The sequence below is a fragment of the Rutidosis leptorrhynchoides genome, chromosome 2 (assembly GCF_046630445.1).
Source record: "Rutidosis leptorrhynchoides isolate AG116_Rl617_1_P2 chromosome 2, CSIRO_AGI_Rlap_v1, whole genome shotgun sequence".
Classification (NCBI taxonomy): Eukaryota; Viridiplantae; Streptophyta; class Magnoliopsida; order Asterales; family Asteraceae; genus Rutidosis; species Rutidosis leptorrhynchoides.
The window spans coordinates 302,909,681-302,932,601 of record NC_092334.1 but is presented as its reverse complement, the minus strand read 5'-3'; the positions used below and the strand labels follow the sequence as shown (position 1 = coordinate 302,932,601).

Here is a 22,921-nt window from a genome sequence, read left to right as displayed (position 1 = left end):
ATGAGAGATTTAACAGAATTTGATACTGCTGCTTATGAATGGTTAATTAAGATTCCACCTCATCAATGGGCTAGAAGTCATTTCACTGGAAGAGCACTATCTGATGTCTTGCTTAGCAACATGTGTGAGGTTTTTAATAGGTGGTTGGTTGATGCCAGGGATAAACCCATTGTGACTGCTTTGGAGTACATTAGGGAATATTGTATGAAAAGGATAGTCAATGTAATCAAGAAAAAAGACAAGTGGGATGGACCTTTAACTATTGCAGCTACCAAGTTGTTTCAGAAAATCAAATCTGATGCTAACAAATGCTCTATTTTATGGGGAGGTAACCAAAAATATCAAGTTAGTGGACAATCAGTGAATGGACAACCACAAGAACAATGTGTTGTTGACATGGAGACTAGGAGTTGTGCATGCAGAAAGTGGGAGTTAACTGGCATGCCTTGCAAACATGCAGTGGCAGTGAACTGGAATATGGTGGAAAATGGTATGGAAGTGGGTGACCCAGAATCATGGTATCATGATGTTTATAAGTTAACCACCTGGAATAACACCTACCAGTTTACAGTTGAGCCCTTGAATGGAAGGCATTTATGGCCATCTGCTGGGAATTTGTACAAACTAGTTGTAACGACCCGACAAAATTGTCATTGATGGCGCCGTTAACTTAGGTCCCGCTGCGTGGTCATAGTCCCTAAATGAGACGCGTTTGACCAAAATTATGTCGCATTCATTTCAAACGTACAAGACTTACAAGGTTTTAAGTTACCAAACGGTTCGACAACATATTTAAGTTTACAAAAGTTATAAAGTATAAATGAAATAACTTGCGACATAATTAATTTAAAATCACAGTTGCTATAAATAGCGTATGCATGTAAACATTAAGTTTGAATCCAAAGGTGCTATCACTAGCGTATGCATGTATGCTTGACCCCAAGCAAGTAATCAAAGTGTGCGGAAGCATGTATCAAGTAGCCAAGTATGAACCTGAGGAACATACAGAAAACTGTCAACGAAAAACGTTGGTGAAATCATAGGTGTTTGTAAATGTTGTTTTTGAACCACAAGATTTTGTATAGTTGATTATCCAAATCGTTTGCATTCCAAAAGTATGTTCGCAAGCACCCAATTATCAAGACTTAATGTTTCACGAACCCCATCACAATAGTGTTAGAACATACACTGTTTCTCAAAAATATATTTCATCCGCATAACGGTAGCGAACCGTCCGAATGAGGGTTTGTCAAACCCGTATGGCCACACAATATAAGTTCTCGCTTACACCCTGCAAGTGTAACTAATGATAATCGAATTGAGGATTTTTGTTCTAACTCGCTGTTGAATGTTTGTTTCCGTACTTGTGTTCAAAGTATAAAAGTATGTAGTATAAAACTGTATATGTTTCTCATCCCATGATTTAAAAGTATAAAAGTTGTTGAAAGATGGGACTATGATCTCACCTCGAGTGCACGAGTATAAAGGTACTTCACAAAGTAAACGTGTGCATGAAAGTTGCTTAGCCTTGACCTAAACAAGTAAGTTGTATCAATTAACCGGTTACGACACAAGGTCGGGCGAAATGTGTTCAACTAGTCCTATGGCTCGTTACGACTCGATTAATATAACATGTGAATCACGTTGTCAAGTTTCATGCAAGAAACAAGTATAAAAGACGATTTGAACGATTGCCTAAGTATTCGGTTAAGTTTGACTAAATGTCAAACTTTGGTTAAGTCAAAGTCAACGAAAAATTCAACACGTTCGGGTCGGGTTCCGAACTATTTTTCTGAGGTTTTTAATCATATATGAGCATGTTAGAACAAGTTACATGTCAATCGGGGGTGCGTAGCATAGTTAGAATTTAACGGTAAACGACCAACCAAAATCAGAACCTGGTAGTTCATCTGGACGGAGTCCAGAATGGCTGGACGGCATCCATATGTGAAGGCCTGGACGGCGTCCAAGAATCTGGACGGCATTCAGATTAGTGCCCAGGTCCTGTTTTGCTGAGACACACAAGTGAACCCAACTTCAAACAAACACAAATTGTGAACCAAAAACACTTAAAACATGTATCTTAAATCGTTGGAAAGGTATTTTGACGAGGAATATAACTAATCACATATCATCAAATAATTACATCATTTAAATGAACAAATCTTCGTCGAATGATCGTCAAAAGTTCATCATTGAAGTTTCAAGTTTGTAAAACGCATTTTATGATTCGGGAAACCAATTTACACATACGATATGCCGTTTTAAAGGTAATTAAACATACATTGTAACTAAACACTTACTTACAACATTAACAAGCATTCAATGTATCAAAAATTCATGTTAAAAGCTATCAAACCCTAACCAAGAATCACAAAATCAATAATTATGTTAGTGAAGTTTTCCAAGTCAACCTACACATCAAAATGAAGCTAATGATGCTAGTAACACATTTAATACATGAACTTTAACATTAAAACAACATTTAATCATCCAAAATTCAAGATTAAGCACACTCATTTCAAGTTCATGCTAGTTCATGCAAAACAACAAGATCGAGCAAAAAAATCATATATTCATGCTAGACACGAGCCATAGACACTAATTAACATCATTTCAAGTCAAAAACATCAAGAACAAGAAATCTAGTGATTTTAGAAAGTTACCCAAAATGGATGAAATTGGTATCGAGTTGTAGAGGATGAAGAGAGGATTCCAAATATGTAGTCGGATTTGTTGTGAGCTTCCTAGATGTGAAATGGATGATGAATTCTTGTTTGAGTGTTTGAGAGAAAAAGAGGAAGTAAGAAAGAAAGAAAGAGATGAATGAATGAGTGGAGGTGGTGAGGTGGTTGACTAGTCAACTACTAGCCACGTCTTTGGTCAAGTGGCAAAACTAGTCCCTCGATTTTGGATGCGGGTGCGTGAATTAACCAAACGAATATTTTAAATCGCTAGAGTAACCGAGAGATGTTATAATCAAATAACGGAAATATTAAGAGCGTTAGTTAACGAAAGACACGAATTTAGATAATAAAAGATATTATCTAAAAAAAAAGACGGTGTTAAAAATAAATTTAACGGAAAAACGCGGGATGTTACATTACCTACACCTTAAAAGAAATTTCGTCCCGAAATTTAGTTGGAAGTAGTAGTTGTTGTTTCTTCTTTGAAACTTTTGTGTTGTAAATTCTACGAATAAGTGAAGGTACTCCCTTGGAAATTTCAACGAACTTTGACAGTTGGGGTTTTACGTTGTTTCAGAGTTTGGTTTCATGATTCACATTTTCAACCGGTTCTCCTAGGAAGTGGAGTTTGTCATCGATAGTAAGTTCATCAAAAGAAATAACAAGTTGTTGTTCGGCAAGATACTTCTTTAAGTTTGATTCATAGAATGCAGGATGAACAAAGACTCAAATGGGTCGGAAAATCTAAACGGCTAGCAACAAGTCCAAAACGCCCCAAGATTTTAAAAGGATTAATGTATCGCGGATTTAGCTTTCTACGTTTCTCGAAACGGATCACACCTTTTCAAGGTGCGACTTTTTGTGACAACCCGGAAATTTCCAACCAAATTTAAACTTTAATCTTTATATGTTTCCGACACGATAAGCAATATTTGTTAAGTTAAATTTCAAGAATTTTAAACTATGTTCATACATTCATTCAACCTCGACCAAGTTCCAACGATTCACGAACCATTAAACGAATATGATTATATTTGTATATGTGTATATATATTATAACTTGAAACGTAAACAAAATATTAGATTAAATACTTTATATGATTGTATCTGTTTCAAAATGTTTATCAATGGAATTAGAAGATAAGATCAAATGATTGAATTATCAGATATATTGAATTATGATTACAAGTCTCTGTTGAAAGGCCCACGTTGATTTGAGAAATCTTTCCATTTTAACAATATTCGAAAAATGGTAAAGTGATTTATAAATAAGAACAAATTATCAATCATTGAGAACTAGACAAAGGATAGTGGAAGATTGAATCTCATAAAGACTCGATTAATCTATTTAGTTTCAAACGTACAAAAACGTTTTCAGTTTAAAAATAACTTTATTATTAAAACGTATATAACTTTTATAAATATCTAGAACCACTTTTGACAACTCATTACTTAACTAGTATGATAAAGATAACGATATTTATATTTTATTTTATTAAATATATATAACGATTTAAATTAATATTATATATATTTATACGCGTATTATACGTACATAGTTTTATACTTTTACTATACTTAAACTTTACCTTTACTTTATTTTTACTTTACTTTAACTTTAATAATTCACTTTAATAATTCATACTTTAATAATTCACTTTAATAATTCATACTTTAATAATTCACTTTAATAATTCATACTTTAATAATTCACTTTAATAATTCATACTTTAATAATTCATACTTTAATAATTCACTTTAATAATTCAAAAAATCTATTATAAATATAATTCAATAGGTTTCATTATTTCATAGAAACTTGAAAATATTTTTCTCTAAACTCTCTCAATCGATTTACATATATATATTTACTCCATATTATTTCAAGATATTATTAGTATACATAAAATATTACGACGGAGTGCTGTCCGAGTGATTTCGAAATTGTTTTTCGAGTAGGATAGGATTAAAGAAATTATGGGTTATAGCTATGGAGGTGATTGAGTATGGTTCATGGGTATGCTCGTGAGGTCAATATAGTGTTTATCATTTTCGTTGCGTCTACGTACCTTTCCTGCAATATTGAATCTCAATATTGATACGTGAGTACTCATAATTTAACTTTTACATAGTAATAGTGTATCCCTGACTAGTGCTCGAGTATTTAGGATTATGCATGCTTGTACTTTTGATATTGCCCTTAGACAGGTTAGGTTGAATCTTGAATTAGTTACACTTGCGGTTGAAATAAGGTATAAGATATGCATGTCCTTGGAAAGCTAGCGAAAAATTAAGAACTTTTCCTTTAGATATCGAATGGTTTCGATGAACGGATTAGAAGTTATAATCAATTGAATTTTCGATATTTTTATTAAAAATGATTATTATTATCGTCATTCTAGTTTTATCTTATTATTATCATTATTATTATCTTTATCAATAAAAGGGATTTATCATTAAAAATTGTTTTTTTTTATTATTACTATCGTTATTATCGTTAAAGTTATAATTAGTATTATTATTATTATCCAATTATTATTATTATTATTATTATTATTATTATTATTATTATTATTATTATTATTATTATTATTATTATTATTATTAGTATTATTATTATTATTATTATCATTATTAATATATATATCATTATTTAAAAATGGTTATTGTTATTGTTATTATTATTATTACTATATTATCATTAAGATAATTATTAGTATTATCATTAATAATGTTATAGTAACTATCATTATTAATATTAGTGTAATTAAAACAAATATTTGTAACACCTAATTATTTTGATTACTATTATTATCATTATTATGAACACGATATAAAAGACGATTAAAAGCTATTAAACGAAACGATTAGGAAATAATGAGTAAGAGTATCATGATGAAATTAAAATATTATAAGATATTGATTTAGATAAAATTATCGTTCTTATTATTTTTATCATTACTATTATTATTAGAAGTATCGTTAGTATTAAAACTATCATTTTAACAAAAATTATCATTTTAATAGAAATGTTATTGTTACTATAAAATATCATTATTATTATTATTTTAAATAGAATTATTATTTTAAAGATAATATTAAAAATTATCGTAAATATTAAAGTTATCATAATTAGAATTATCGTTTTATCATAATGTCATCTTAGTAATTATAAATATTGATATTTTTATAATAATAATTATTATTATAAAATAATACAACTTTTACTTACTATCATTATAGATATTATTTTATCAAATAAATATGTGATACAAATATATTTTACTACGTGTAATAACTTACTTTAATAATACCTATCATATTATCTTTATGATATTAAATGAACCCTATAAATTTTATTACTTAATATATATAAAAGTATATTTTATTATATAAATTTAATATAAAATTTTATTTATTAATAAATAAATTATATTATTTACTCTAATAAATCTTTTAAAAATATTTAAAAATATAAAACGACGATATTTAAACTATATATTAATCATGTATATATTTTTGGAAATTATTTTGAGTCAAATTTACTTTTGTTGACTTTTGCATATTAGTCTCGAGCATTAGGATTGTGGTACACTATGACTTGACCTAATTTGTTAGACAAATATTGACCAACACATAAATATATATAATTAATTTAGGTTCGTGAATCCGAGGCCAACCTTGCACTTGTTCAATGACGTTATATGTATTTTTACTACAAAATACAGTATGGTGAGTTTCATTTGCCTTTTTACCCTTTATATTTTTGGGACTGAGAATACATGCGCTTTTATAAATGTTTGACGAAATAGACACAAGTAATTGAAACTACATTCTATGGTTGAATTATCAAAATCGAATATGCCCCTTTTTATTAAAGTCTGGTAATCTAAGAATTAGGGAACAGACACCCTAATTGACGCGAATCCTAAAGATAGATCTATTGGGCCTAACAAACCCCATCCAAAGTACCGGATGCTTTAGTACTTCGAAATTTATATAATGTCCGAAGGAGGATCCCGGAATGATAGGGGATATTCATATATGTATCTAGTTAATGTCGGTTACCAGGTGTTCACCATATGAATGATTATTTTTGTCTCTATGCATGGGACGTATATTTATGAGAACTGGAAATGAAATTCTTGTGGTCTATTAAAACGATGGAAATAAATGATTATGATAAACTAATGAACTCACCAACCTTTTGGTTGACACTTTAAAGCATGTTTATTCTCAGGTGTTAAAGAAATCTTCCGCTGTGCATTTGCTCATTTTAAAGATATTACTTGGAGTCTTTCATAGCATATTTCGAAGAACATTGCATTCGAGTCATTGAGTTCATCAAAGATTATTATTAAATCAATTTATAGTTGGATAGTGGATATTATGAAATGGTATGCATGCCTGTCAATTTTCGATGTAAAGAAAGTTTGTCTTTTAAAAACGAATGCAATGTTTGTAAAATGTATCATATAGAGGTCAAATACCTCGCAATGTAATCAACTATTATGAATCGTTTATAATGTATATGAACGGGTCCTTTCAGTTGGTATCAGAGCGGTGGTCTTAGCGAACCAGGTCTGCATTAGTGTGTCTAACTGATAAGTCGATAGGATGCATTAGTGAGTCTGGACTTCGACCATGTCTGCATGTCAAAAGTTTTGCTTATCATTTTGTGTCGAAAATTAACTACTTATCATCCTCAGGAAATTACCTGCTTATCATTTTTAGTCTAAGACACGTCTTGCTGCATTGATTGCATGAATAGTGTATAGACAAAAATTCATATCTTAGCATATCTGCTAAATCATATCTTATCGTATCTGTTACTTTAAACTTTGTCTGACATATCCCGCAAAGTCCTTCGTAATCTACGAAATCTTTTGATCTATATATATATATATATATATATATATATATATATATATATATATATATATATATATATATATATATATATATATATATATATATATATATATATATATATATATATATATTCTATGTAATTAGAATACCATCCGTTAGCCAAAATCATTTCATATCGAAAAAAAATCCTTTATCCAATCGTACGAAATGGAATTCGTCATCAGTTCAAGTCACTCAGATTCTGAAATGAAATCCCATTCAAGCTCCGAAAGCAGTTTGACCGGAATAGATCAACCAATCAGTCATCACCTATTCTGGATGAATTGGGGATGGGTTCGTAGCCTCCTCAATCATTGGAGACATGAAGAAGGTGATCCCTTCCATCCACCACATTGCCCTCTTGACGAAGAACCTGAAGCACTTACCGGCGAACCTGTCCGAAACACCATTTTCTCGCTCATTTCCAGAGTATCTTGTCACGATTATATATTACATCAAATTTTAGATTTTATTTATCCGCTCGTCCGAACCGACAATCACCCCGGTGTAATAGAAGAAGTCAACGAGCTTCGCGCTCGGGTAGTGGCTTTGGAGAATATGGTGCAGAGATTACAAACACCAGCAGCAGCATCAGCAGCATAACCAGTACCACCATCATCAACGCCAACATTACCATTACCACCTCCAACCACAACCGCGTCGTAAACCTCAACTTCACAATCTGTCCCACGAGCATCAACGTCATACGTACCATAGATACCAAGGAGTACCAACAACAATAATTGACGAAGTATTAATTCACAACTTCATTGGAGAAACATTCCGCAGCGATTATGTAATCTCTAAAGTCTTAGAGATTATCTAATCTAGCCCTAACCATAAATCAGTTAAGCGAACCAAAATGATAGAAGGAAGAGTAGAAACCCTGGCAAAAATGGTGTGTGATTAACAAGCTAAACTTGCTTTACCAACAGCATCAACAGTACCGTCAGCGTTACCAGCATTGTCAGTACAGTCAACATCCGAATCAATAACACCGATAACATCACAAACTCCGTCAGTTCAAGAATCACTGTGGACATCATTACTAATCAATAACGTGTATATTGTATCAACGAGTTATGAAGAATTAACTCATTCCCTCTGAAGAAATTATATGTATATTATATATATATATATATATATATATATATATATATATATATATATATATATATATATATATATATATATATATATATATTGAAATAAATCTTTCCGTGCTAAGCTATTGTGTGTGAATCTTAACTACTCGATTAATTCATATTACAAATATGCAATAATGTACGTCCTTCGGCCGCAACTTAACCAGCGTTAACTACAATCTCTGTCGCAATTCAACAAATTCCAATTCATAATAAATCAAGTATATATTTGATTTTACACTTTCATCATCGATGTACCCGAAACTTTTCAGATAACATCATTCGACTTTGCGAAATTCACAAGAATTCCACGAACTGAACATCATACATCAATAAATAACGAAGTATTGATTCATAATTTCAATGTCATTAAACAAATACTGCGTAAAAGTTATGTACTTTTTAAAGCCTTTAGGGATTATTCAATTCTAGTTTCAACTGTAAATCAAATGAGTTTAATTTAACATTAACTCATTAAATCTATGTTACATCTAAAGAAAATATATATATATATATATATATAAATATATATATATATTTTCATAAAGACTGTAATAAAATTTTTTTGTACAAAATATTAATTGTGAATTTTTTTTAACGGGTAGGTAATACCCGAGAGATATATAAATTCACAATTAATATGTTACATTCTTCGAATCTGATTCAGCAAATCATCCATTATACTCCATACTTTCACAACAATATACATTCTTTTATAGAAATCAAAACAACCATACTCATTCAAAATTTAATTATATATTCTGATTTTGAAATCTCAAAATTCAACTTGAGATATGACCAAATAATCACTCTTAGATCCTTACATCTTTCAAAAGCTATATTTTGACTTCAAAACTGTGTTAGAACATCAAATGTATGTTAACGATTACAATCTGTGTTTAAACCCTTCGAAAATTTCTGAAGACACTTCGAATGATGAGCAATCGAGATGATGATCCAACCACATGTTACCCACAGTTATGTACCCGAAAAACTCTTGAAACCAAAGTAAAAGTTTAAACAACGTATCCGCGTCAGATTCTTTGGCATTTATTAGTAAAAATAACTTTGCGACTCCTATTCAAAGTAGCCAGTTTTGTCACAGCTCCAGCAAGTCAACTTCGAATTTTCAGTCAGACTAACCTTATTATAACCTTGAGATATACACCATCATTACCAGGGAACCTTTTACATTCCACCACATTATTAGCAGATGTACCAACAACTTCATTACCCTTTGATTTTAGCCTCTCCAAAAAGTCATTATAATTATTCATTGAAACCCCATCATTTACTCATTCGCATCTTGTAATGAGAATTGCCATACGAATAATTGGGAATTAGCAATCAGTATTTTGAAATCTCGCAGCATGTCTACACCAACAGTTATATGTGTATATATAACGTCTATCTTCTGGACTTAATTTGAATGTGAAGTTTCTGAAAAACGCTCTGAACTATGAATTGGTTCTCCGAAAATGGAAAAAATGCTGATGAAGCAGCAAAAACTATAAATGACTTTAAACGATAAAAGCTGGATGACAATGATGAAGTGTGCTGGAAAAGCGCAGAAAAAGAGAAGTTTTGGAACTGGAAAACGGATTGAGCAAAGTAGGAAGGAGGCTGTGGACAAATTACAAAGACTGAACCTGACTTCAAAGGATCCAAATGATTCAGTACCTGCTGAAGTCATTAACGAATACCTTGCTCCTGACTCTAAACCCCTGCGGACAATATTCTTCATCATCCTCTGATATTAGAAATTCTAAAATATCATCATATCTTTCATTATAAATATCCTCCATATTTCTGAAGATATTTTCTTAATTTTTCTTATTTGAAATCATTTACCTCTTCGCGCTATCTGTATTACATCATAAAAGAAACTATTTTAGTTTCTAAATTCTGAAACATTCAAGTTTAAAATAGGAATATTTTGAAGTAGTGTTGGAAACTGAAGCATGAATTAGTATAATATAATGACACTTGATCAATGTGATTATATTACAGTAAGTCATGCTGAGTTTCTAAATGGAACGTGATTTTTTTACAGATCATAACATCATCATGTGCCATGTTATACGACTCTTGTATTCTATTTAACCTCTAAAATATCAAGAAAATATTTCTTGATGATTCGGCCTTTTCCAAGGTATTCTAGTAATTTGACAAGTCAAGATCGTGCCATCACAATTTCCTTCCTAGAACATTAACAATGTTCATTCCGAAATTCATATCTGTGAATTCTGGACCATTACAAGCGGTGATTAATCACAAGAAGAAACGAAAGGACAAAACTCTGAAATGGAAATTGGGGTATAAATTGCAGCAAATAAAAGAGAGCATTAACTGTGAATGATAATGATTATAGAAGACAGAAGCAGAGACTTTGAAATATAAGGGAACATATAAAGCCCAACGACAAACCAGAAATTATAAACCATATATATCGATGCATATAGCAATATAAAGACACGGGAGAACTAGAAACACTATAAACCCAAGAGTATAGTAGAAGTAATTAGATTCTTCCAGCGGTAGATGAAAAAGAAGAATGAACGATATGAAAGTTAGAAGTATATCGAGAATCAGAACTAGATGGAGCATATTGATGAATACTTTAAAATATGAGTTGAGGGGGAAAGAATAGAAGGTGATGAAACATGACTAGGAACTTAGAAATCAACAGATTTAACTCACACAATGGCAGAATAAGTGAATCAAACCCTCTAGTGAATAGGTTAAGTTTTTTTTTTTTGATTAATTTAGTCAAGCCACAACTAAATCAAGTGTGATTAGATCAACACCTAGAGCTATTATTCACCACCTGGGTAATTTGGACTGAGAGAGAATCGGAGTAGCTCACTAGATCTGAGTGTGTGTAACAAATGAGAGTGTTAACCTAAAATAAAGAACATAAGACTTTATATACCCCTGCTGTTGACTCACCCATACGATTCATTCATCACACGTACGAGTTGGCTTCATCAGCTGTACGGATGATCACTCACTCGTGTCTTCTCATTTAGGTTGTAATTGTGACTTAGCTCAGCATCAACCGTGCATATGAGCCTGTCAGCCGTACTAGTGAGGCTTCACTCGTACGTCTGACTAAGTCTAACATAGTCAAACATCTAAATCTCATTCCTGCAGTTCCTGTAACCACATACAAACACGGATAGGATAATAACGAGCAATCATGTCGGCCTGTAAACTGTTGTACCTGCAATGGACGTGGGTAGATGTCTAGGGACTTGCATAAAATGCATCAACAGAAGGTGTGAGTTGTAAGGAAATGAAGGAGATGAATTTATAAGAAAATCTCCGACAGTACAATTAAAATGGACGATCGCATTTAAAGCGGATCCTAATTCCCTTGATTACCGGAGAGTCAAATCTTATTAAGAAGATTTTCTTCAAATCCCTTGAAATCTGGGAATCAATCATATCTGCGTCAAATGATAAGATGAATCTACAGTTACTCATTTCACTCTTCTATGTTAGCTTCATTCGTACTCTTCATATAAATGGATTGTTTATCCAAATTATTCGCTGATGATAAAACTCTAATTTTCAGCCCGTATGCATCATGAAAACATACTTATTATTATTCACGACCTTTCCACTCAAATTTCGGGATGAAATTTCTTTAACAGGCAGGTACTGTGACAACCCGGAAATTTCTAACCAAATTTAAACTTTAATCTTTATATGTTTCCGACACGATAAGCAATATTTGTTAAGTTAAATTTCAAGAATTTTAAACTATGTTCATACATTCATTCAACCTCGACCAAGTTCCAACGATTCACGAACCATTAAACGAATATGATTATATATGTATATGTGTGTATATATATATATATATTATAACTTAAAACGTAAACAAAATATTAGATTAAATACTTTATATGATTGTATCTATTTCAAAATGTTTATCAATGGAATTAGAAGATAAGATCAAATGATTGAATTATCAGATATATTGAATTATGATTACAAGTCTCTGTTGAAAGGCCCACGTTGATTTGAGAAATCTTTCCATTTTAACAATATTTGAAAAATGGTAAAGTGATTTATAAATAAGAACAAATTATCAATCATTGAGAACTAGACAAAGGATAGTGGAAGATTGAATCTCATAAAGACTCGATTAATCTATTTAGTTTCAAACGTACAAAAATGTTTTCAGTTTAAAAAGAACCTTATTATTAAAACGTATATAACTTTTATAAATATCTAGAACCACTTTTGACAACTCATTACTTAACTAGTATGATAAAGATAACGATATTTATATTTTATTTTATTAAATATATATAACGATTTAAATTAATATTATATATATTTATACGCGTATTATACGTACATAGTTTTATACTTTTACTATACTTAAACTTTACCTTTACTTTATTTTTACTTTACTTTAACTTTAATAATTCACTTTAATAATTCATACTTTAATAATTCACTTTAATAATTCATACTTTAATAATTCACTTTAATAATTCATACTTTAATAATTCACTTTAATAATTTATACTTTAATAATTCATACTTTAATAATTCACTTTAATAATTCAAAAAATCTATTATAAATATAATTCAATAGGTTTCATTATTTCATAGAAACTCAAGGTGCGACTTTTTGTGACAACCCGGAAATTTCCAACCAAATTTAAACTTTAATCTTTATATGTTTCCGACACGATAAGCAATATTTGTTAAGTTAAATTTCAAGAATTTTAAACTATGTTCATACATTCATTCAACCTCGACCAAGTTCCAACGATTCACGAACCATTAAACGAATATGATTATATATGTATATGTGTATATATATTATAACTTGAAACGTAAACAAAATATTAGATTAAATACTTTATATGATTGTATCTGTTTCAAAATGTTTATCAATGGAATTAGAAGATAAGATCAAATGATTGAATTATCAGATATATTGAATTATGATTACAAGTCTCTGTTGAAAGGCCCACGTTGATTTGAGAAATTTTTCCATTTTAACAATATTCGAAAAATGGTAAAGTGATTTATAAATAAGAACAAATTATCAATCATTGAGAACTAGACAAAGGATAGTGGAAGATTGAATCTCATAAAGACTCGATTAATCTATTTAGTTTCAAACGTACAAAAACGTTTTCAGTTTAAAAAGAACTTTATTATTAAAACGTATATAACTTTTATAAATATCTAGAACCACTTTTGACAACTCATTACTTAACTAGTATGATAAAGATAACGATATTTATATTTTATTTTATTAAATATATATAACGATTTAAATTAATATTATATATATTTATACGCGTATTATACGTACATAGTTTTATACTTTTACTATACTTAAACTTTACCTTTACTTTATTTTTACTTTACTTTAACTTTAATAATTCACTTTAATAATTCATACTTTAATAATTCACTTTAATAATTCATACTATAATAATTCACTTTAATAATTCATACTTTAATAATTCACTTTAATAATTCATACTTTAATAATTCACTTTAATAATTCATACTTTAATAATTCACTTTAATAATTCAAAAAATTTATTATAAATAAAATTCAATAGGTTTTATTATTTCATAGAAACTTGAAAATATTTTTCTCTAAAGTCTCTCAATCGATTTACATATATATATTTACTCCATATTATTTCAAGATATTATTAGTATACATAAAATATTACGACGGAGTGCTGTCCGAGTGATTTCGAAATTGTTTTTCGAGTAGGAGAGGATTAAAGAAATTATGGGTTATAGCTATGGAGGTGATTGAGTATGGTTCATGGGTATGCTCGTGAGGTCAATATAGTGTTTATCATTTCCGTTGCGTCTACGTACCTTTCCTGCAATATTGAATCTCAATATTGATACGTGAGTACTCATAATTTAACTTTTACATAGTAATAGTGTATCCCTGACTAGTGCTCGAGTATTTAGGATTATGCATGCTTGTACTTTTGATATTGCCCTTAGACAGGTTAGGTTGAATCTTGAATTAGTTACACTTGCGGTTGAGATACGGTATAAGATATGCATGTCCTTGGAAAGCTAGCGAAAAATTAAGAACTTTTCCTTTAGATATCGAATGGTTTCGATGAACGGATTAGAAGTTATAATCAATTGAATTTTCGATATTTTTATTAAAAATGATTATTATTATCGTCATTCTAGTTTTATCTTATTATTATCATTATTATTATCTTTATCAATAAAAGGGATTTATCATTAAAAATTATTATTTTTTTATTATTACTATCGTTATTATCGTTAATCTTATAATTAGTATTATTATTATTATTATCCAATTATTATTATTATTATTATTATTATTATTATTATTATTATTATTATTATTATTATTATTATTATTATTATTATTATTATTATTATTATTATTATTATTATTATTATTATTATTATTATTATTATTATTATTATTATTATTATTATTATTAGTATTATTATTATTATTATCATTATTAATATATATATCATTATTTAAAAATGGTTATTGTTATTGTTATTATTATTACTATATTATCATTAAGATAATTATTAGTATTATCGTTAATAATGTTATAGTAACTATCATTATTAATATTAGTGTAATTAAAACAAATATTTGTAACACCTAATTATTTTGATTACTATTATTATCATTATTATGAACACGATATAAAAGATGATTAAAAGCTATTAAATGAAACGATTAGGAAATAATGAGTAAGAGTATCATGATGAAATTAAAATATTATAAGATATTGATTTAGATAAAATTATCGTTCTTATTATTTTTATCATTACTATTATTATTAGAAGTATCGTTAGTATTAAAACTATCATTTTAACAAAAATTATCATTTTAATAGAAATGTCATTGTTACTATAAAATATCATTATTATTATTATTTTAAATAGAATTATTAGTTTAAAGATAATATTAAAAATTATCGTAAATATTAAAGTTATCATAATTAGAATTATCGTTTTATCATAATGTCATCTTAGTAATTATAAATATTGATATTTTTATAATAATAATTATTATTACAAAATAATACAACTTTTACTTACTATCATTATAGATATTATTTTATCAAATAAATATGTGATACAAATATATTTTACTACGTGTAATAACTTACTTTAATAATACCTATCATATTATCTTTATGATATTAAATGAACCCTATAAATTTTATTACTTAATATATATAAAAGTATATTTTATTATATAAATTTAATATAAAATTTTATTTATTAATAAATAAATTATATTATTTACTCTAATAAATCTTTTAAAAATATTTAAAAATATAAAACGACGATATTTAAACTATATATTAATCATGTATAGATTTTTGGAAATTATTTTGAGTCAAATTTACTTTTGTTGACTTTTGCATATTAGTCTCGAGCATTAGGATTGTGGTACACTATGACTTGACCTAATTTGTTAGACAAATATTGACCAACACATAAATATATATAATTAATTTAGGTTCGTGAATCCGAGGCCAACCTTGCACTTGTTCAATGACGTTATATGTATTTTTACTACAAAATACAGTATGGTGAGTTTCATTTGCCTTTTTACCCTTTATATTTTTGGGACTGAGAATACATGCGCTTTTATAAATGTTTGACAAAATAGACACAAGTAATTGAAACTACATTCTATGGTTGAATTATCAAAATCGAATATGCCCCTTTTTATTAAAGTCTGGTAATCTAAGAATTAGGGAACAGACACCCTAATTGACGCGAATCATAAAGATAGATCTATTGGGCCTAACAAACCCCATCCAAAGTACCAGATGCTTTAGTACTTCGAAATTTATATCATGTCCGAAGGAGGATCCCGGAATGATAGGGGATATTCATATATGTATCTAGTTAATGTCGGTTACCAGGTGTTCACCATATGAATGATTATTTTTGTCTCTATGCATGGGACGTATATTTATGAGAACTGTAAATGAAATTCTTGTGGTCTATTAAAACGATGGAAATAAATGATTATGATAAACTAATGAACTCACCAACCTTTTGGTTGACACTTTAAAGCATGTTTATTCTCAGGTGTTAAAGAAATCTTCCGCTGTGCATTTGCTCATTTTAAAGATATTACTTGGAGTCTTTCATAGCATATTTCGAAGAACATTGCATTCGAGTCATTGAGTTCATCAAAGATTATTATTAAATCAATTTATAGTTGGATAGTGGATATTATGAAATGGTATGCATGCCTGTCAATTTTCGATGTAAAGAAAGTTTGTCTTTTAAAAACGAATGCAATGTTTGTAAAATGTATCATATAGAGGTCAAATACCTCGCAATGTAATCAACTATTATTAATCGTTTATAATGTATATGAATGGGTCCTTTCACTTTTAACATTACGCGGTTACCCACTTGGAATTCGAAAGGTTTACGTCTAACATCGGCATAGCTCTTTTGGCGACTACGGGCCGTCTTGAGCCTTTCTTGGATTTTAACGATCATAACGGTTATTTCATGAATGAGTCCGGGTCCGGTGGTTTGCATGTCACCTACTTCGGTTCAACAATTTAGAAAATGACAATTGTGGCTATATGAGTTCTCGAAAGGTGTGGCGTTAATACTCGAATGAAAATTATTGTAGTACTAGAATTCGGCTAAAGGCAAATACTTTTCTCAAGTAAATTTGAAGTTGATAACACAAATTCGTATTACGGTTTTCAAGGTTTGAATCATATGTTTGTGCGGTACTCATGTCTAAACGTGGTCCCGAGGTTTTTTGTAAGTCTAGAAGTGAAACGAGGATCTCGATCAAAATCGAAGTATATCTCCTTAAGATATATTTTGAACAATTTCGTTAGGACTTGAAAACGTTAGTTAGAACAAGTTTCTCAAGAAATTCGCACCGCGAAAGATTTATCGGTTTTCGAAGACTTTATTAGAGCAAGTTTCGTATCGGGTTCTGAAAAACGTTCATTAGGACTATTCGCCCTCATGGTGAATACTAGTATAACGTGAAGAGTCTATCCCTCCATTGAGAATTTAGATAAAAGATTTCCTTATACGGAAATACCAGTTTAATACGAGAGAAATTTCCGCCTCGATGTGAGCATAATCAAGCATATCGTGGTTCGTCGATAAAACTGCACGAAGACGAGATAGTATACACGTGTATCATATGTTTGAAGTTGCAAGAACTTGTCATTCATTCGGAAGCATAAATATGGTTCGACAATAATCGACGATGTGTCGCGGGTATGGTTGTTATCAGTATTCTCGGAGTTTTTGGATGTTGAAACAAGAAAAATGAAGTCATGTACATGGCACATGGTGGTGATTAGGTTGATCGAGTCCAACCACCATCATGTGTCATTAGAACTTTGGTATGACTTACCGTAATATAACTACGTTGATCAAGTGACGTTATATTACGCTAACTCATACATCCATCCCCACATCACTCCATAAAATCAAGTTCGTGTAATCGTGAAGATCTAAAATGAACAACGTGTAACAACGTCTCTAACGTGACTCGTATTGAATCGAAAGAATTAGTGCAACTCTAAAGAAGCGTTCCCCGAGGGAAATGTTTAAATGATTGTTCACGTCAATGCGGTTCAAGTTAAACAATAATGTATTCCGGTACTAGAAGTGTAACGAATCATGATAACGAATAGTACGCAACCGTAGTGATAAATAGTGATGACGATACTCACCTAGAGTAGTGATGGTAGTAACAAGAAGTGGTAGATAGTAAGAAACACCGGTGTGACACTGATAGTAAGTTGAAACGGTGGCGAATAACAATCTGGGAGACAGAGTTCCCGAACAAGTGTGACTAATGAAGTCGTTGTCATCCTTTCGTGTATGAATCTTGAAATTAACGTGGTTTACCAGAAAGTGGCAGAATACCGATTCTTATGATGAAAGTTTGGTACCATCAAAAATTTTGCCTAAGAATGATTTAAGTATAATGCACAAGTAGTCAAGTAAGTGCTATCTATAGCAAATGTATGTCAGAATGCAATGGTTAACTATCCGGTTGTAGTCTAGATTCACTAATGCGTCCTAACGACTCTGTCAGACACACTAATGCATATCCTTGTTCCCTACAACCAATGCTCTGATACCATCTGTAACGACCCAACAAAATCGTCATTGATGGCACCGTTAACTTAGGTCCCGTTGCGTGGTCATAGTCCCTAAATGAGACGCATTTGACCAAAATTATGTCGCATTCATTTCAAACGTACAAGACTTACAAAGTTTTAAGTTACCAAATGATTCGACAACATATTTAAGTTTACAAAAGTTATAAAGTATAAATGAAATAACTTGCGACACAATTAGTTTAAAATCATGGTTGCTATAAATAGCGTATGCATGTAAACATTAAGTTTGAATCCAAAGGTGGTATCACTAGCGTATGCATGTATGCTTGCCCCCAAGAAAGTAATCAAAGTGTGCGGAAGCATGTATCAAGTAGCCAAGTATGACCCTGAGAAATATACAAAAAATTGTCAACGAAAAATGTTGGTGAAATCATAGGTGTTTGTAAACGTTGTTTTTGAACCACAAGATTTTGTATAGTTGATTATCCAAATCGTTTGCATTCCAAAAGTATGCTCACGAGCACCCAATTATCAAGACTTAACGTTTCACGAACCCCATCACAATAGTGTTAGAACATACACTGTTTCTCAAAAATATATTTCATCCGCATAACAGTAGCGAACCGTCCGAATGAGGGTTTGTCAAACCCGTATGGCCACACAATATAAGTTCTCGCTTACACCCTGCAAGTGTAACTAATGATAATCGAATTGAGGATTTTGTTCTAACTCACTGTGGAATGTTTGTTTCCGTACTTTTGTTCAAAGTATAAAAGTATGTAGTATAAAACTGTATATGTTTCTCATCCCATGATTTAAAAGTATAAAAGTTGTTGAAAGATGGGACTATGATCTCACCTCAAGTGCACGAGTATAAAGGTACTTCACAAAGTAAACGTGTGCATGAAAGTTGCTTAGCCTTGACCTAAACAAGTAAGTTGTATAAATTAACCGGTTACGACACAAGGTCGAGCGAAATGTGTTCAACTAGTCCTATGGCTCGTTGCGACTCGATTAATATAACATGTGAATCATGTTGTCAAGTTTCATGCAAGAAACAAGTATAAAAGACGATTTGAGCGATTGCCTAAGTATTCAGTTAAGTTTGACTAAATGTGAAACTTTGGTCAAGTCAAAGTCAACGAAAAAGTCAACACATTCGGGTCGGGTCCCGAACTATTTTATGGGGTTTTTAATCATATATGAGCATGTTAGAACAAGTTACTTGTCAATCGGGGTTGCGTAGCATAGTTAGAATTTAACGGTAAACGACCAACCAAAATCAGAACCTAGTAGTTCATCTGGACGGCGTCTAGAATGGCTGGACGGCGTCCAGATGTGAAGGCCTGGACGGCGTCCAAGAATCTGGACGGCGTCCAGATTAGTGCCCAGGTCCTGTTTTGCTGAGACACACAAGTGCACGAACCCAACTTCAAACAAACACAAATTGTGAACCAAAAACACTTAAAACATGTATCTTATATCGTTGAAAAGGTATTTTGATGAGGAATACAACTAATCACATATCATCAAATAATTACATCATTTAAATGACCAAATCTTCATCGAATGATCGTCAAAAGTTCATCATTGAAGTTTCAAGTTCGTAAAACGCATTTTATGATTCGAGAAACCAATTTACACATACGATATGCCGTTTTGAAGGTAATTAAACATACATTGCAACTAAACACTTACTAACAACATTAACAAGCATTCAATGTATCAAAAATTCATTTTAAAAGCTATCAAACCCTAACCAAGAATCACAAAATCAATAATCATGTTAGTGAAGTTTTCCAAGTCAACCTACACATCAAAATGAAGCTAATGATGCTAGTAACACATTTAATACATGAACTTTAACATTAAAATAACATTTAATCATCCAAAATTCAAGACTAAGCACACCCATTTCAAGTTCATGCTAGTTCATGCAAAACAACAAGATCGAGCAAAAAAATCATATATTCATGCTAGACACGAGCCATAGACACTAATTAACATCATTTCAAGTCAAAAATATCAAGAACAAGAAATCTAGAGATTTTATAAAGTTACCCAAAATGGATGAAATATGTAGTCGGATTTGTTGTGAGCTTCCTAGATGTGAAATGGATGATGAATTCTTATTTGAGTGTTTGAGAGAAAAAGAGGAAGTAAGAAAGAAAGAAAGAGATGAATGAATGAGTGGAGGTGGTGAGGTGTTTGACTAGTCAACTACTAGCCACCTCTTTGGTCAAGTGGCAAAACTAGTCCCTCGATTTCGGATGCGGGTGCGTGAATTAACCAAACGAATATTTTAAATCGCTAGAGTAACCGAGAGATGTTATAATCAAATAACGAAAATATTAAGAAAGTTAGTTAACGAAAGACACGAATTTAGATAACAAAAGATATTATCTATAAAAAAAGACGGTGTTAAAAATAAATTTAACAGAAAAACGCGGGATGTTACACTAGTAGCCCCAAAAAAGGTTTCCACTCCTGGGAGACCTAAGAAAAAAAGAAGGTTATCTGTTAATGAGAATGATGACATTGGTGAAGGAGGTAAAATTTCAACACAAGGTATGTGTAAACTTTCATTCATGTTACTTATTAAACTAATCTACTTATTATTAAGTGTAAACTGTCACAGTTAAATAAACTTGGGTAACTATTTTACAGGTAAGTTAAAGAAATGTGGTAAGTGTGGGCAATTTGGGCATAATAGGAGAGGTTGTGATGGAAGTGGGAGTGGGAAGAAGGTCAAGGCTGCTGGAGATGGGAATGGGAAGAAGGTAAAGACTGCTGGAGATGGGAATGGGAAGAAAGTCAAGGCTGCTGGAAAAGGGAATGGGAAAAAGAAGTGAATTTCAAGTTAATTGCTTTTGGGATGTTTTTTTGGAACTATGTAATGTTATGAATGGCAGTTTATGCATTAGGTTTGGAACATGTCTTTTCTTGAACTTGTATTAGGTTTGGAACTATGTAATATCTTTTGGGATGTCTTTTGTGAAACTTGTTACTTTAATGGTACTTGTTATGGTTTATGTAATGGTTTTAATTTGTTACTTTCATGTCTTTTTGTGCAACATGTCTTTTGAACATGTCTGAGATTTTTAATGGTACTATGAATGCAAGATTTATTGTCAAAACAAAGACAAAATGTTAACAATGTGACCAAAACATTCATTCTTTATTAATGATACAGCCAAAACAACAGATATGAACATAAGTGACCAAAAGATACTTAATTTCAACCCAAACACATTACATAATTGTTACATTGTTCATCCATTGTTAATGAAATAAACTGCAAACAAAAACAAGCTAACAAAGAACATTAACTTCCATTTCCTAGCTCTTTCTTCTTGATTTCTAAGCCTTTCATAAACTGCAGCTAACACAAGATTCGGAGGATCGTACTAAACAAAGAAAGAGCAACCTGACTGTAACATCCCGCATTTTTTCGTTAAATTATTTTAACGCCCGTCTTTTTATTTTAATAATATCCTTCGTATCTAGATTCGTATCTTCCATCAGCTAACATTCTTAATATTTTTGTTATCGGATTATAACGTCTCCCGTACTCTCGTGTAATTCAAAATAATTCGTTCGGTTAATTTCCGCACCCGACTACAAATTTGAGGGACCAATGTTACCAAAAGACCAAACTTTTGACTAGGTCAAAGTGGTCAACACCCACTTCCTCCATCCATTATCCATTTCATTTCCAATTTTTCTTAATACTTTCACATATTCTCTCAAACTTCATTTCAAAGAATCATCATCCATTTCAAATCGAGCAAGCATCAATCCAAACAAATTACATATTTGGAATCCTTGCATCTTCCTCTTCGAATCCATACCGATTACATCTCATTTGGGTAACTTTCTAAAATCACTAGATTTCTTGTTCTTGATGTTTTTGACTTATAAAGTTGTTAATTAGTATATATGGCTTAAGTCTAACATGAATATATGATTAATTTGTTCGATTTTGTTGTTTTGAGTAACTAGCATGAACTCATTAAATGGGTGTGTTTAATCT

At 30.7% G+C, this 22,921-nt stretch overlaps 1 protein-coding gene across 1 annotated transcript; it reads left to right on the top strand.

The window, feature by feature from the left end:
• LOC139888734 (uncharacterized) lies at positions 1-21,740 on the top strand. Its single transcript, XM_071871726.1, has 3 exons — positions 1-617; positions 21,329-21,456; positions 21,556-21,740. The coding sequence occupies exons 1-3, from the start codon at positions 1-3 to the stop codon at positions 21,738-21,740; spliced, it is 930 nt and encodes a 309-aa protein (XP_071727827.1).
• Positions 21,741-22,921: the final 1,181 nt, after the last annotated feature.